This window comes from Mesoplodon densirostris, chromosome 13 (genome assembly GCF_025265405.1).
Source record: "Mesoplodon densirostris isolate mMesDen1 chromosome 13, mMesDen1 primary haplotype, whole genome shotgun sequence".
NCBI classification, from domain to species: Eukaryota; Metazoa; Chordata; class Mammalia; order Artiodactyla; family Ziphiidae; genus Mesoplodon; species Mesoplodon densirostris.
The window spans coordinates 32478712-32495732 of record NC_082673.1 but is presented as its reverse complement, the minus strand read 5'-3'; the positions used below and the strand labels follow the sequence as shown (position 1 = coordinate 32495732).

Genomic DNA, 17021 nt, shown 5'->3' with positions numbered 1-17021 from the left:
TGAGTGACCTGGGGTTTCAATTTCAGTGAGTGCATGGAGAAAAGATGGAAGTTATTAGCACATGCGTAGGAAAAAAACTAGTGCCTCTCTAGCATCCTTCTGTCTGTTCCTACATCCTTTCTCAAGCTGATCTGAGAATTATCCACACTGTAAAGAAGAAGAAATTGAACCTAATGAGGCAAAGGCTTTGAACCAACAGAAGGAAACTGGTCAGCTCCATGCCATTCCCCTCAAGCTCCAGAGGACATCCTTCAAGGAACACAAGGATTCTTCCTCCTTGTCCTGGTTCAGAATACTCTCCAACCTCTCTGAGAAAATACCCCCATCCTTCAAGTCCCAACCACAACCTGCTCAGGGACAGTGTCTTAGTCACCTCTCATGCGGGCATGCAGCACAGGGCCTGGTACACAAAAGTCATCAGTAAGTTTCTGTTAAATGAATAAATGTACACTGGTTCTAGACATATATGTATATACCCACATAAATACATTACAAATATATTCACTATTTATATTACACTTGATCTTAGCCAAAAGGCCGAAATTCACTATTTATATTGTATGAACTTTTCTAAAGAAGTCTGTTCCTATAGTACTAAACAAAAATGTTCTAGTACATTCTAAATCTACTCTCCTTCCAGTTTTCTCATTGATGTCATCATCATCTCAACTATCCAATCCAGCTAAAAACTCTCTCACCTAATCAGTGAGGCCTATTGATCTTATCTTCTAAATATCTCCTAATTTATCCTCCATGCCATCTATCCTAACAAAAGGAAAATAAGACCCTCCTAAATGATCTCTCTAATCTTTTCTAGCCCCTACATTGTTCCCAGTAACCTTTCTAATCAAGTCATATTCTTTATGAGACACCTTCAAGAAAAAGCCATAAGGAATTAATTCCCCATTTCCTCAAAATTAACATCAAATTCCCCATTTTGGTATCGGGAACTTTCCCAATTACACCCAACCCACCTCCCATAATCATCTCCCACTGATCTCCCTCCCATCTGTAACCAGTCCCTAAACCCTTCTGCTTTTCCCACACCAAGCTTCTTCCCATGGACATTTACATTTCCTTTCCTTCCCCCTTCTCCATGTCTAGATCTTTGAAAATTCAGCTAAAATTGCATTCTGTTCCTCAACATGATAATCATCCCTAGGGAGAGTTAGTTATTTCTTTCTCTGGATTTCCAATGCACTTGAAACATAACATTTAATATAGCTTAGATCACAGCATATGGTAACTATTTAAGTGCATATGGTAACTATTTAAGTATCTTTCTTCCTCACTAGATTATGAGTTGTACAAGAATAGACACTGTCATTGACGTTTTTACGTATCCCAGGGCTTAGCACAGAACCTGCACAAGTAGGGATCCAATAAACATGTAAAGAATAAATATACATACCTTTCTGTGCTTTGATTAGTTGCTTTCCAATTTCTAGTGTCACAAAGGCTGTGCCATTTAGAACTATGTCAGTAATGGTCTTCCAAGCATTAGGAGACAGTCTTTCAGTGGGAGAAATAAAATTCCCTGCTGCATTGTTTATCACAATCTAATAAATGATTAAGGCAAGTTACAGAAACTTAGATGAGGAAGAATATTTTCCCCAAAGGGCTTTTATTTTTGAAACTTATAAATCCAAATAATATCATAAAGCTAAAGTTCACAGTCTGCTATGTAAAAATACCATGAGATTTGGTTCAGTTTTACCTTTTGTGAGCCTGTGAAAATTTCCTATTATTATTTACCAAATTTTAGAGTTCTAATCGCCATCTCAAAATTAGGGTAGAGTCTATTATTAAAAATATAAATATAGATTAAGCATATCTACCATGTGATATACTTTATTTCAAGAAATCTTAATTAAAATGCCTTTAATTTCTGGTATCATTTTGGCTTAATTTAGCTAATGAAATTCTTGGTTGATGACCTGCTTCTTCAATATCAATAAAGATTCCACTTATTATCGGTGGAATATTATTATTCCACCAATAATATAATACATTATTGGTCTGTCTGAAAATATCTTTAACATAGAAAAGTGCTCTCTTTGAGACTACTGGAAGAAATGGTTTCTTTCCAATATGTGAACCAAACAAAAGCAAAATACCCATGCATATCTCAGGTCTTACAAGAAGAAATCTGGAATTTTTTTTGTAGGTTTCCTTGTTTGTATTATTCTCCTCCACTGACAGAGATAATCAAAAGTTATTTAAAAAAAGCAAAGAGCATGAATCATTTAAACTAGATATTGTGCTCTTGGATAACTGCTCTTATTTCATAATCTTATTAAATAAAGTGAAATCAAGTTTGTTCTATATGATTGTAAATGTATTTTTTAAGTACTCCTGAAAGGAAATGGTGTAGCAGTCCACCTTATCTATTCCCTGATTTAAACAGAGCTAGCTTTCTGCTAGCAATGGAAAATAGATGCTTCTTAACACAGCATTTGCTCACATCAATATTTTATTTCCTTAATACATCTTGGTAGGTGATATCAACATCAAAGGCCTCATACTTTTGCCTCATCACCATTACACTTACATCAGGATGTCCTACGACTTTGATCAGCTCTGACACAGTGCTTTGCACCATACCAGGATCCCTCACATCACACTGAATTGCATGAACCTGCAAAATAACAAAGAGAAAAAAAGAACCCTACATTTTTTCAGACTTCCTAATCCATGAGCATGAGTAAATTACTTAAGCATGCTATAATTCCTAAATCTGATTTAAGTAACTGTTATTAATGTACCTTATTTCCAGTTTGAGAAGAAATTTGTTCTGCAGTTGCTTTCAGAACATCAATTTTTCTAGAAATAAACACATGGTACTTTGCATGAGTTCTGAAATAACTTCATGCTATATTTTTCTTTTTAACATCATAAATTAAAAAAGAGAATCTACAGCTTAATGACATGAATTTTTGAGACAATAGAAAAGCTATATCTACAAACAAGTTAGTTTGAATGCATTTATTTTCTAGAAGTTAAATTTAAGCAATTTTCATATATGTGACACTAATTTATTGAATTACTTCTAAGCCAGTTATTTTATATCTACTCATAGATTTTAAATTATTTCCTTAATTATATTCATTTCTATGTATTTCCTTGCCCAAGCCTGCTTTAGAAGGAAAATACATTCCTGGAATGATGTAAGCTTACGTTAAACTATAAAAAAATCTATGTTATGTATAAAATCTACGTTAGTAGATTTTAGATCAAATTGATGGGTCTGGACAACTATATACAGTCAGAATCTTATGCTCTTGAGAGAAACAGAAAAAAATAAATAATGTAAATTATGTAGTGTTACAAAGAAAATAATATTTTAACACTCTTAGACACATTACAACATGAAAAAAAAAATGTTCTGGCCAATTTGCATTAAAGACAACATCTGAAAGAAATTCCTTTTGCCCGCTGTAAATTACATAGTGACCTGTCATTCAGGTTACTACTTAGCCTACCTAAAAACTGTACACTATTCAAAATTGGAAGAAGGGGTAGATTTTTTTGACCAGTCTCTAAACCTCTATACTTACATCGTTATAAGGTACTGGGACATGCCTAAATAAGAAATTCTTTCCACGTGGTCTCACCCTCCCTACATTTATCACAACAGCTGTTTTGAAATATCTGCCCATCTTATAGAAAATGGAAGCATTATATCCATTATCCTGGTACAAGGTTAACTATCCACTGAATCAGTAATTATAATCACTCTCACTGAAAACAAGCAGCCTCAATATAGTACTTTTTAACTTCACATACAGAAAAAATTCTATCAATGAATTTGTGAAATATATATATCATCAGTTCCATAATCAATCATTATTTCTATCATCACAAATTTTTTTAAATTAATTAATTTATTTATTTTTGGCTGCATTGGGTCTTCATTGCTGTGTGCGGACTTTCTCTAGTTGCAGCAAGCCAGGGCTACTCTTCGCTGCGGTGCACGGGCTTCTCACTGCTGTGGCTTCTCTTGTTGCAGAGCATGGGCTCTAGGTGCACGGGCTTCAGTAGTTGTGGCACACAGGCTTCAGTAGTTGTGGCTCACGGGCTCTAGCACAGAGGCTCAGTAGTGTGGCGCTCGGGCTTAGCTGCTCTGCGGCATGTGGGACCTTCCCAGACCAGGGCTCGAACCCGTGTCCCCTGCACTGGCAGGCGTATTCTTAACCACTGTGCCACAAGGGATGCCCTATCATCAAAAATTATAACTGACTTTTTCCAAGGAGATTTAGTTAAATAATCTAAAGGATATTTCATAGAAGATTACGACGCAAATCAAACAACCCTGGCAAATAGTGTTTCAATATTGTGGCACAGAATTATTCTTCAATAGACTCTTGCCAGGCAACTTGCTGAGACTGACTTACCGGCTGGCTATCACACACTGTGCACCTAGGCTGGACAGATGAGTTGTCATTCCTTTACCAAGGCCAGTACCTCCCCCAGTAATGAATGCTACTTTTCCTTGAAAACTATTTGGTGGTAGCATCACTTTTTGCAAGGGTGGAAAGAATTTAGACTGAAAATCTTCATTGTTTTGATATAATATTTTTGTTCCATACCTAAAAAACTAAAAGAAAAAAATGAATTGAAATTTGCATACTTATATTCCCACAAAAGATATGAATTTTTTTAAACATACTCTAATATTAATCAAATTCTTGGATTAACACAAACTCACTGTAAACATGTTGGTACTGTATTTAATCAATTTTTATTCTTTTTCTGTTGGAATGTTAAGTAACAGTAGAGTGGTTAAAAGCATGGGCTTTGGAGCTCAACTACACAGGGCAGAATTTTCTCCCTAGTCATGTAACCTTCAGCAAGTTATTTAACCTCTTTTTGCCTCAGTTTCTTCTATAACTGGAGATAGTAACAGAACCTTCCTCATAGGACATTATAAGGATTTCATGAGTTAATATGAATAATAAACCTAGAAAATTGTGTAGCACACAGAAAGCACTCTATAAATGCTAGCATTATTAGTTTATGCATTTAGCTTAAATTCTTCAAAGAAACTTACATAAAGCCTTTTTGTCTTTTAGCAAGAATAATTTGGATAAAAATCACATTCCATCTTTGAATCACTGAAGAAAATTATAAAAAGTCCTTTATAAGATTTATTAAACCAAATGCCTCTTCCTATGTTGTCTTCTGGATAATAAATTTAGAACAGATAAAAATATTTGTTATATTTAAAATGGGGGGAAAAATCAAACCATTTTCAACTGAAAAATATTTATACTGCCCTATCTTATATTTTACAGCTTACTCTCATATTACTTGTCAAAATCACTGCTATTCTCTCACTTTTAATTATGAAAACAAACTTTTAAGTGTTAACCATAATAACAAACAATAAAGAGCTAATATTCATTAAGTGTTTACCATTTATCAGGATTAGAAACTAATCTTCACCACTCCATGAGATAGGTATTATTTTTATCCCATTGTTCAGGAGGGGCCCAGAAAAGTTAAGTATGTTGCCCAACTTGCAAAACCAAGATTATAACGACCTTGTATACTGCTTCTCTTTACTCACTGAGCTCCTACTGAGTTTAATGATCACACCAGTCGGGTATCTGATATTCCCCATCAGGTTATGGTTATAAGATTAAAATTCCAGAATCGATAATTTCCTGCTAGAGCATTCTTATAAGTTAAATGGGCTGCCATTAGTTGTTCTGAGATGTCTAAAATTTACCCTAAAGAAATAGAAATGTAGTCACTGATTTAGGATAAGGCTATTCATCAACTAGAAACTGAACAAGAAAATGCTTATAATATGATGTTAAGTAAAAAAAGAAATATACAGGATGTTCTTAACTATAAATAAAAATATATACTTAGAAAAAAGACTGGAAGAAAATAACAACAGTTAGTAGTAGATTCAGTATTTACCATGTGCCAGGTCTATGAAGGACTTTCAACAACCCTATAAGGTAAATTCTATTGTTACTCCCATTTTATAGATGAGAAAACTGAAGCACAGAAAGGTCAAGTAACTAACTTTTAAAGACAAATAATAATAAGTAGTAAAGACTCAAATCGAAGATGTGTCTGACTTCAGAGTCCATTCATTACCTTTCACAGTTACTATGTATGTCTAGGTGATGGGATAATGGAAGATTATTTGTTCTTTTTGTTAGTTTGATTGGTTCTTAGTAATTTCAAAATCTATTCAATAAATATGATTTGATTTTTTAACCAGGGAAAAAAGTTAGTGAAAGATAAAATTTGAAAACATGTATAAAATAATTGTGAAAGATAAATTTGCAAATCTGGTAATCCTCCGTGCCAGTCATTATATTTTGTTTACCTTCATGTTGACAATGCATTTTTTGGTATCCTTTTGACAAAGCATGATAATCCAAGCAACTTACAATAATCTTTATCTGCATAAATGGCAGTTTTACTTAAGGCTGCCACCAACTCCAGAACTATTACATTAAGATGATGAATCAGGAAATTTGCACAAGTAGGCTGGTGAGTTTATCATTACCTAGTAATAATGAAAAAATGTGTTCTAATTTCCCAAAAGCGCTAAGATGAATTTTTATTTATTTAGTATTGATTTGTATAGGGAATTTTAACTGGTACTTTATGAAAGATAAATTAAGCAAGATATTTGCATATAAACTTTCTTTTCTTATTATTTTAAAACATTTTCTCAACCTCACAGAGGAAAGGTTATAAAGGTATAAATAATCGCATTTGAAATAGAAATTCCTAATAAGTGTCTACAATGTAACAGTTTACAACATAGCATAACAAACCCTTGAAAAGAGTTTGTTCTGATTTGGGAATTTGCTTGTATGAAAAAGTATTAGAGATAAACATGATATTATGATTATAGTGTTAACTCATTTTATTTATCTTTAGCATGTTTTTACTGAGCATTTGCTATGCCCCAGACACTGTTCTAGGCAATGGCAATACAGCAGTGAGCAAAACAGATACAATATTCTACCCTAAGAGAGATTATCTTTGGGCGGGAGGGAAGATAAATTAAGTGAAATATAGAGTATATTAAAAGTTAATATGTTGCTGTGGGGAAAGATAAGGCATAGGATATGGGTAGAGTGTTGCTATTTTAAATAGAGTGGTCAGCAAAGGTCTCATCGAGGTGACATCTGAGCAAAGACCTAAAGGGAGTGAGGGGATGAGTCGCATGGTCCTTTCAGGCAGAGGGAAAACTAAAAGCAAAGGCCCTGAGAAGGAAGCATGACTAGCACATTAGGAAGAATCGGAGGGCCAGTGTGGCTGAAGTAGAAGGAGGGAAGAGAAAGAGGGACAGGAGGTGAGGTCAATGAGGTAAAGGGGACTGGATCACACAGGCTGAGTCAACCACTACGTGGACTTACAATTATACTCAAGTCAAGTGGGAAACTCTCCAAAGTTTTGAGCAGCGGACTGACATGAGCTGCCTTAAGTTTTTAGAGAATTGTTCTGGCTACTAAGTTGAGAATGGAATGCAGGAGGCAAAACTAAAAGCAGGGAGAGTAAGTATAATATTTTTATACCAGGCCAGGTAAGAGATGATGATTTAGACTGGATGCCATCATAGAAGGGGTAAGAAGTTAGCAAATAAGATTACTTGCAGATGGGAAGGTCCCAGAAAATGAGGATATAGTGAATTACTATTGTACATAATATTGCCTGATCCAATTATTTCTTCTTGCCTCAAAGTCCAACCTCAGCACACATTGACCTATTTCACTAAAAGCAGACAAAGAGGTCTCTCCCTTTGATCAAGGCCATTTGGTGGATAGAACCTTTTCCACTTCTCTCAGCTTCACCTCAATACCTCTGCTACTTTTTGCATTGCCTTTGTGTTTTGGAAAGAATAAGATTTAACTGTGAGCTAGAAGGAAATAGATATGAGTCAGACAAAAGGCATTAGTCTAAGTGAGAAATAATGACAGCAGAAATCAAGACAACATTTACCACACATATTTAACATGCTGATTAGCCTGAACTCAGAAGCCAACCAGCTGGAAATGGTGAGCAAGAAGGGAAGAGCTGAAGATGACAGAGTTTTCTAGTTTAAATAGCTGCATGTAGAGTGATGCTGTTACTGAAATGATTGGGCTGACACGAAAAGATTCAAGGTGGAGAACTGAAGATAACCAGTTCTGTATTAGAAATGCTCCACCTCGGATGCCTGTGGACTATTCTGGTGTAGATATCTAATCTGCAGTTGGAAATACAATTTTGAAGCACAGAGAATAAAATAAATCAGGGCTAAAGGTAAACGGCAACATCATTTCACAAACTGTGAAAGCCTACATTTCTATCACTGTTTTAGATGCAAGGCAATGTGGGAGCTTCCCCATGCTGGAAGGGATCAAAGTATAGCTGTCCCCTTACTCTTAACTTACTTATATTTACACAGGCATTTCTAATCTCAAAGTAAGTTATCATCTTAGGAAGAGAATATAGGACAGCTAAGATTGCTGATTATTTTCTACCTGGAATTTTCTTTAAAAACTAAGGTTTGCCAAACACCAATGAAATGCCTTCTAATATGAGCTCTAGGAAACCCTGGCTAACTTTAGAATTCCCCTCCTTTTTTTGATGTGCTTTATAATGACCTGTGGGGAATAATCTGAGATCTAGATTTTTTTTAACATTACGAAGTTAGCTTTATAGTTTTGGAAGGGAGTTTGTTTTGAAATTTCTTCACATTAATATTTGAGCTCTGAGGCTACCATTCATCCAAGTGATTCCCTCTAGGGACTCCTTCACATCCTCTTTCTCTTCACCTAATATATTCCATTCCTCTCCAAGTCCCATGTATTTTACCTCCCCTGTCAGTATCTTTACTCTCCGTCCACTGCCTGAGTTCAAAGGTCCCTATCTTCCATCATTCACAAATACTAAGGGCCTATGCTACATCATCCATTATGTGGTCTCTGTCCTCCAGTCTCCCTTTACCCCAACATATCTGCAATGCTGCGCTCCAGAGTACTGCAAACCTGCTCATGGTACTTCTACCCTTAAGATCCTTCAGTGACTCCCTGCATAAAGTCCAGATTCTTTAGCTTCACCCAGCACAGCAAGTCATTATGACCTGGCTCTTGTCCATCTCTCCAGCCTCATCTCCCTCTGCTTTTCCACCTTGAAATTTATACTCAAAAAACCAAAATATGCAGGGTTCCCCAAACACAAATTGTTTCTACCTTTTTACCTTTATACAAATTGATCCCCACCAAAAAAAAAACAACAACAACAACAACAAATTGATCCCCACCATCACTCAACAGTCATCATTCAAGGCTGAGGCTTCCCAAATACTCCCAACAGAATTATCATTCTCACCACCACCTCTATAACTTAATCAAATTATCTGTATACCAGCTTGGAAGTCCTAGAGGCCCTTTAACATGTTCAAGATATATCACTTACCCCTCTCTTCCCTCTGGCTCCCTCTCATAAATGCTCTCTCTCAGAGAGTAGCATTTCCCTTAGCTCAGGGATCAAAAATAGAAATCTGGGCTTCATCTTACACCACATACCCAAACCACTAAGTTCGGTTCATTTTAGTCCTAAATAGCTCCAACAACTGCCCTTAGTTCAGACCCTTATCACTTATACTTGCACTCTAGTATCCCCATCTCAAGTCTCACCTGATGATAATACTTTCCTGCTCACAATTCTGATGGTGCCATTCACCTCCTCAGCATGGCCCAATCTTCCTTCCTCACCCCCTACCACCAATCATCAAGACCTCTCAATATATCTCTTTTAAATATCACCAGACTTCAAGTCTCTCATGTACTGCCATTCCTTAGTTGAAGCCACCATGGCCTCTCATCTGGAGAGATTACCCAGGTTGCTTCCATTCTCACCCCTATTCCCAGGCCTTCAGGACAAAGCTCTCACTCCTTAATGTGGCTCACAGGCTGCTCCCTGGCCTGTCTCTCACCACCTGCCTCCTTACTTGCTACCTATAATCTAGTCTGTGCCTTCACATAGGCCACTCTCCTGCCTAGAACTTTCTTACTCTTACTCCTCCCCCTGACTAACTTCTACTAATCCTTCAGGTCCCAGCTTATATGTAAAACCCCAAAATTATACTCCTTAAAGTGATTTTTTTTAATTTACTTATTTTATTTATTTTATTTTTGGCTGCACTGGGTCTTCATTGCTGCACACGGGCTTTCTCTAGTTGCGGCAAGTGGGGTCTACTCTTTGGTGCAGTGCATGGGCTTCTCATTGCGGTGGCTTCTCTTGATGCAGAACACGGGCTCTAGGTGCGTGGGCTTCAGTGGTTGTGGCTCACGGGCTCTAGAGCACAGGATCAGTAGCTGTGGCGCGCGGGCTTAGTTGCTCCGTGGCATGTGCAATCTTCCCGGACCAGGGCTCGAACCTGTGTTCCCTGCATTGGCGGGTGGACTCTTAACCACTGCACCACCAGGGAAGCCCCTATACTCCTTAAAACTGTACACTTCTCCCACTGTGGATGGGAAATGTTTCTTCCCTAATCCTGATGTTTCATTTCCCTCCAGGAGGGGAGCTGAGTTAGTTTAACTCCAGGCTTCTTTTTGCCCCCTTAGTCACCCTGTCCCCCTGGAAATGGTTTATCTGACCAGCAAATTTTGAGAGAATAATTGGGCATGAGTAGTCCTTCTTAAACCTTCTCCCTCTTGGGAGCTAGCTGCCCTCAGAAAGCAAATGTTCCTCCTCAGATGATAAGTCTGCCTAATTCAGGAAATCCAGTTAGAATTGGCTCTAATACCAAACTGTAACAAGTGGTACTTTGGCCTCCATCTTTACTCTGTTTTTTCAGACGGGAGAAGAGGGATGTTATTTATTTGTACCCCCTCTAAGATCAAGAACACTCATCATAACACATACCATAATATACTATAATGTTACTAGATTCTTAAGCTTCCTGAGAGCAGGAATCAGCTCTTTTTCTCATGCTCATATCCCTAGTACAGTGCTTAACATATAGTAAATGCTCAATTTGCCACATAAATAAGTGAAGCCCACCATGCCCTGGTCCCCCAGCAACCTGTCCCGTCTCATCTCCATGAACTTCTCTCTGACTCCAATACTTTGCAAAGTCCACAATGCCAAAACACTTGAATTTTTAAAAATAGGTCATGCTTCTTCACTTCTTGATACATGCAATTCCTTACATCTAGATTATCTTTGGGATCCTGTACACTGCAACTCCTTCAAAAGTGAGCTCTAGGAGCCCACCTCCTCCATGAAGCCTTCCCTGCCTCCTCTAGGCACACACTGCTTTGTTCATATATGCATTCTAATAAACATCTGCATTTTCACACTCTGTTGATGTCTGGTGATGACCCACTAGAATATCATTTTTCAGACATATTCTGAATGAGGATCTAGTAAGAAATATGCCTTATACACCACACAGTACATGCATTCAGTCGTGTGACAGATATTCCATATTTACTCTGTGCTCTCTGGGCATACAACAGTGAACAAATCACACGAAAATCCTTGCCTCCAGGAAGCTTATATTCCGAAATTCTGAGATGGGTAAAGAAAGATTTCTTAGGCTTTCTCTATAGAAAAATGAAAGAGAGAAATAAAAGAAAGGAAAGGAAAGGAAAGAAAGGGGGGGAAGAGGGAGGGAGGGAGGAAAGAAAGAAAACTCAAAACACAAACAAGAGGAAAAAAAAACCCAGCTGGCCTTACACTTCTTCTTGACAATAATCAGCATCAGAAGACAATGAAACAATGTTGATGAAGTTCAATGGGAAAAATAAATGTGATACATCCAAGCAAAATTATGCCTATCTACCCATCCTTTTACCAGCACAAACAGGTGCCTGGAATGATGTTAGCCAAATGTTAACCCCAGTTATTTCTGGGTGGCCAGTTTGGGAACATGTGTTACTTTGCTTGTTTTAATTTAACTATATTACTTGAATTCATATTGGCCGGGTATCATTTTTATAAAAATAGTAGTTATTACTCTTGATTAAAAAAAAGGAAAAAGAAAAAGCAATGTGCACCACAGATATCAAAGAATGAATTTATGAAGGGAAGAATAGTAAATTAAAAAAAAAAAAGTTTCACAAAGTAAACTTAACCTTACTACATTAGGTTTTCTACTCTATTCCATTTTATTTTCTACTCCATTCCACTTTATTTTTCTTAAACTCATTTTGTTCCACTAAATTATTTCAAGGTCCATTCATGAGTTATTATCCATAACTTGAAAAATACATATGAGGCTATTAGCTCAAGGATGGTAGAGATACTTTTCAAGTAAGGATCGCCAAAGAATGCCCAACACTTTGTAGGCACTTAATTAGCATTTCTTGATAAACTTCTGAATGAGTGAATGTTTTCCTCATTAAAACTGAAAGCGGGACTTCCCTGGTGGTGCAGTGGTTAAGAATCGCCTGCCAAGGCAGGGTACATGGGTTTGAGCCCTGGTCCGGGAAGATCCCACGTGCCATGGAGCAAAAAACCCGTGCGCCACAACTACTGAGCCTGCACTCCAGAGCCCACGAGCCACAACTACTGAGCCCATGTGCCACAATTACCGAAGCCCGTGTGCCTAGAGCCTGTGCTCCACAACAAGAGAAGCCACTGCAATAAGAAGCCCTCGCACCACAAGGAAGACCCAACGCAGTCATAAATAAATAAATAAATAAATAAATAAATATATTTATTTATTTATTTTAAAAAAAAACTGAGAGCAACTTGAGAGCAAGTTTCATACTTTTTTTTAACCTTTGCATCCCCAGGGCAGGCACAGAGCCAGTTCTCATTAAACGCTACACTGAACTGAACCCTACTAGCTAACAGCACAATACAGCACTTCATAAATAGGATGTATGACAAAGGAAACATTTCTCAGTTTCTTGGTAACTAAAATATTCAAATCAGGGGCTTTAACTGAAAAAACTTGTATTTGCTCACAGAAACATTATGCTGCCTGGAACAATCTCCCACTTAACAGATGTGAAGACTTTTCCTTTCCCAGTAATTCACACCCAAGCCTGCATGTGCCAGGAAGGAGAGAAACACCACCTATAAGGGCCTCTCTTGCCTTCAAACCCCCAGCCTCAAAACTTCCATTTTTCTTAAGCAAAGGAATTTCACAACTGTCAGATTACAGTTAATTTTTAAATGAGTTCATTTTCTCCCTCTCATGCTGTATTGTCTAATGGTGTCAGAAGAGCTGGGATACGGTCTGTGTGACCTTATTACTACAATCCTAATGATTTGTGTTTTAAAAAAAAAAATGAATGGATAAAGAAGATGTGGCACATATATACAATGGAATATTACTCAGCCATAAAAAGAAACGAAACTGAGCTATTTGTAATGAGGTGGATAGACCTAGAGTCTGTCATACAGAGTGAAGTAAGTCAGAAAGAGAAAGACAAATACCGTATGCTAGCACATATATATGGAATTTAAGAAAAAAAAATGTCATGAAGAACTTAGGGGTAAAACAGGAATAGAGACACAGACCTACTGGGGGTGGGCTTGGGATATGGTCGGGGGGCTGTGACGGGGCGGGGGAGAGGCATGGACTTGTATACACTGCCGGGCGTGGGGTGGATGGATGGTGGGGGGGTGGCCACGTGGCGCGGGGGGATCGGCTCGGTGCTTTGTGGCCGCCTGGAGGGGTGGGATGGGGAGGGTGGGAGGGAGGGAGCCGCAGGAGGGAGGGGATGTGGGAACAGATGTATATGTATGACTGATTCACTTTGTTGTAAAGCAGAGACTAATAAAAAAAAAATTCTCTGAAGACTTTTCTTCTTTACAGAGCCATGGTAGGATTCAAATGAGAGAGTTCTTTATGAAGGGATCTGAAAATGTAGCTTTCTTTTACAATAACCTATAACCTAAATCTTTATAAGAGAAAACAGTATCAACAAAACCCTAACCTTGAACAAATTTCACTTTTTAAAAGGAATTTCTTTCTTACTTCAGAGACTCATTATACCATTTCCTTGTGTTCACATTTGGAATTTGTCCATGTTTTTCAAAAAAGAAAACCATGGCTGCCCATTCTAACTGAAAAAAAAGTTTTTTCACAGTTGGCAGATTAATTTTTCTACCTGGCTAAGGAAATTGTGAACTCTGGTTTAGTTTAGTTTAGCTCACTAAGATTTTTTTTTTAATTTAGTTGGGGGAAGGGGCTGTCTTGGATATGACTTTTTTATTTTCCTTTCTCTTTCTTCCCCCTTCTAGCTGTCTTCTCTTGCACACTTTATTTTGATTATTGGTCTAGTGGAGAGATATTGACAAAACAAAACAAAATTATGAGAGTGGAAGTGGTGGAAGCCAGCCTGAGATGCAGCTCGCCCAGCATTATCTCTAGGAAGGGAAGTTTTTTATGTGAATATGTTTGTATTAATGTTTAACTGAACAACTAACACTTGAAAGAATTCCTTCATTAAAAAAAAAAAAAAACTACAGAGAAGGCCAATGCTCCCTCTGGGCCCCCACTCCCCACCCCGTCCCTCTCCCACTCCTCTAAAGGCCGGTGTGTACAGTGTCCTCTCTTTCTACTTACACACAACTTTGAAACTACTAGGAATGGGAACCAGCGAGAACCACGGCGTGCCCTCCCCACCCCCACCCCACCCCCACCCCACCCCACCCCACCCCACCCCCACCCCCACCCCCACCCCAAACACAAACATATACCAGGACTTCCTCCGACAGCACCACAAAGCGACCTTCCCACTTAATCCCAGTCCCCGGGTTCCCGCTCCTCGCGAGATTCCCCAGAAACCCCAGTCCTCTGTCCTCTCTCCGCGAGATACCCTGTCCTCGCTCCCAGCGTCCCGGTAACGCGACTCCACGCTCTGCGCTTCGTTCCGCTAGCCCCCCGGACAGGGCGTTTGCGGGGAAAGCGCAGGGCCCTCGGCCCGTCCAGCGCCGCCTTACCCGCCGAGGACCGCGGCCCCAAGCAAAGAGGACACGGCCTAGCATCGCCATGTAGAGCCTCCCAACATCTGGCCGGAAAAGCGGGCGGCGCAGGGGGCGGGCCAGAAATCCTAGAGCTATGAGGGCTGGGCTGGGAGCGGGCAGGCCCTAGCGGCCGAGGCGCCTCGCGCCCTTGCACCCGGGTCTGAACCCCAGGGCGCTGCCTCGCTTGGCCTCTCTCACGCTTTTTCTTGCTGTCTTTCCCTTTGTTGTCCGGATTGTTTTTTCTAGGGCTGGTAATGGCGGTTTATATGTCCTTGTGTTGGTGGACGAATTACTGTGCCAGAAAAGTTTGAAGACTGCAGAAACAAAAGGCATGTATACACTGCCGGAGGGCTAATGCTTTTTCAGTAATTTAGGTTTATTCCTGAAGTGCATGTTTAAGTCCAAGCTGAACCACACATCATCAGAATAATAATATATTTAAGACAGCCTCCATATTCCTAAGGGGAAGTGGCTGAAATCTAATAGAAGTTGCAGATTCCGGGCAGCTTTGATTTTTCCAAGGACACATCGACTTTTATCTTATTGCCGAGAGACAGCGGGCCTCTGACCCTCCTGCTTTTGCTTTTTCTCTCTAAGGGATTAATAATATTCACTTCAGAATTAAGGGCAGATCTCTGGTTTATCATTCTTCATCTTAATGTAATGTACCTGTTGACATTCTGCATAAGCACAGATCACATTTCTTCCGTGCTTCTAAAATGTGAATATAATTCATACCTAACTCAAGATTATTGTTAAGATTAAAAGAGGATGCTTGTGAAGCCCTAACTTCAGACTGGTGACTGGTATGTGACATTGAGAGTTTACTAAGTGCCTTGCATTTTCTAAGTGCTGAGAAATTTAAAAAGCAGACCAGGACTGGACTTTCGGAACCTGGCCTGGCATTCACAGGTAGACCATGCTAATCTATTAGACATAAACCATCTCACAGAATACCAACCTCAGACAAGTTTACTCTGAGATCAGAAGGTGAGACAAAGCAAGTCCACTTCACAATTTTGTCTAAGCACAGACAAAAACAAGTTCCCGGTTGTCACCCACAAGTACCTGACAGCCCAGCTCTTGGCCCAGATGAGTGGCTATTTCTTTTCCAGTTGCAACTTTAACTTCATTTTAGTCTCCCCTCACTATAGGTAAGATTTATTGAGATTCTCCTTCATAGAATCGCCTGTGCTTTCTGACAGTATCCAATCCCCGCTTCCTTAGACCATCTCCCAAACCATCCAGCCAAGTCCAAATACTATAATAGGTCCTTTCTGACACACTTTTTCAGAGACACCCCATGATATCCCATGGTGTGTGTCCTACTTTGATGCAAAAAAATAAATAAACCCAACTGGTTCAACTATAGATGTGTCCCTGGTGGTCTTTGGCTGGAGGGCATTGACAGTGTCCTTACAGTATTAACTCATTGTCTCAGGTTGGGTTCCTCCAAAGCAGATCCTGAGAGGAGGATCCACTACAACTGACTCACTGGGGAACTTTGGAATACCAGTAAGAAAGGGAGGCAGACAATACAGGGTGAGTTATCCAGTTAACTAACAATGTAGGCAGTTAGACCAATGCCACAGGGAAACTCTGGGAGAAGATGGAGAGCACATGCTGCTATGAAGTGAATATCAGTGTTCCCCCCAAATTCATATGTTGCAATCATGACCCCCAAAGCGATGGTATTACAATGAGAAGTCAGCAGTTGCAAACCAGAAGGGGACTCTCTGTTGGCACACTGATCTTGGACTTCCAGCCTCCAGAGCTGCGAGCAATAAATACATTTCTGTTGTTTATAAACCACCCAGTCGATGGTATTTTGTTATAGCAGCATGAACGGACTAACACACATACCTCAGAGAAAGCCCACCTTCTCATGATCTTGAGAGTGAAGGAAAAGAACAGGACTCTAAGGATGACTAAGGTTGAATTTCCCACAATCATGGACGGATGGATGAGGACTAAGAATGGGACTTAAATAAAGTAAAATGATATTACTTTCACTCCTGAATATGGGGTTGAAAATTCATATATACTGTACCTGTCTTGCATGTGACACGAAA

General features: G+C 39.0%; 1 protein-coding gene across 3 annotated transcripts in view; it reads right to left on the bottom strand.

Moving 5' to 3' along the window:
• The window catches only part of DECR1 (2,4-dienoyl-CoA reductase 1), a 47656-nt gene extending 32647 nt beyond the window's left edge, over positions 1–15009 (bottom strand). For all 3 annotated transcript variants that reach the window (XM_060116362.1, XM_060116361.1, XM_060116363.1), the window contains exons 1-5: positions 14926–15009; positions 4395–4597; positions 2766–2823; positions 2552–2638; positions 1412–1559 (exon numbers count right to left, since the gene is read on the bottom strand). In XM_060116362.1, the coding sequence (XP_059972345.1) occupies positions 1412–1559; positions 2552–2638; positions 2766–2823; positions 4395–4597; positions 14926–14976 (547 nt within the window). In that variant the 5' untranslated portion in view covers positions 14977–15009. The remainder of the gene's footprint in view (positions 1–1411; positions 1560–2551; positions 2639–2765; positions 2824–4394; positions 4598–14925) is intronic.
• Positions 15010–17021: the final 2012 nt, after the last annotated feature.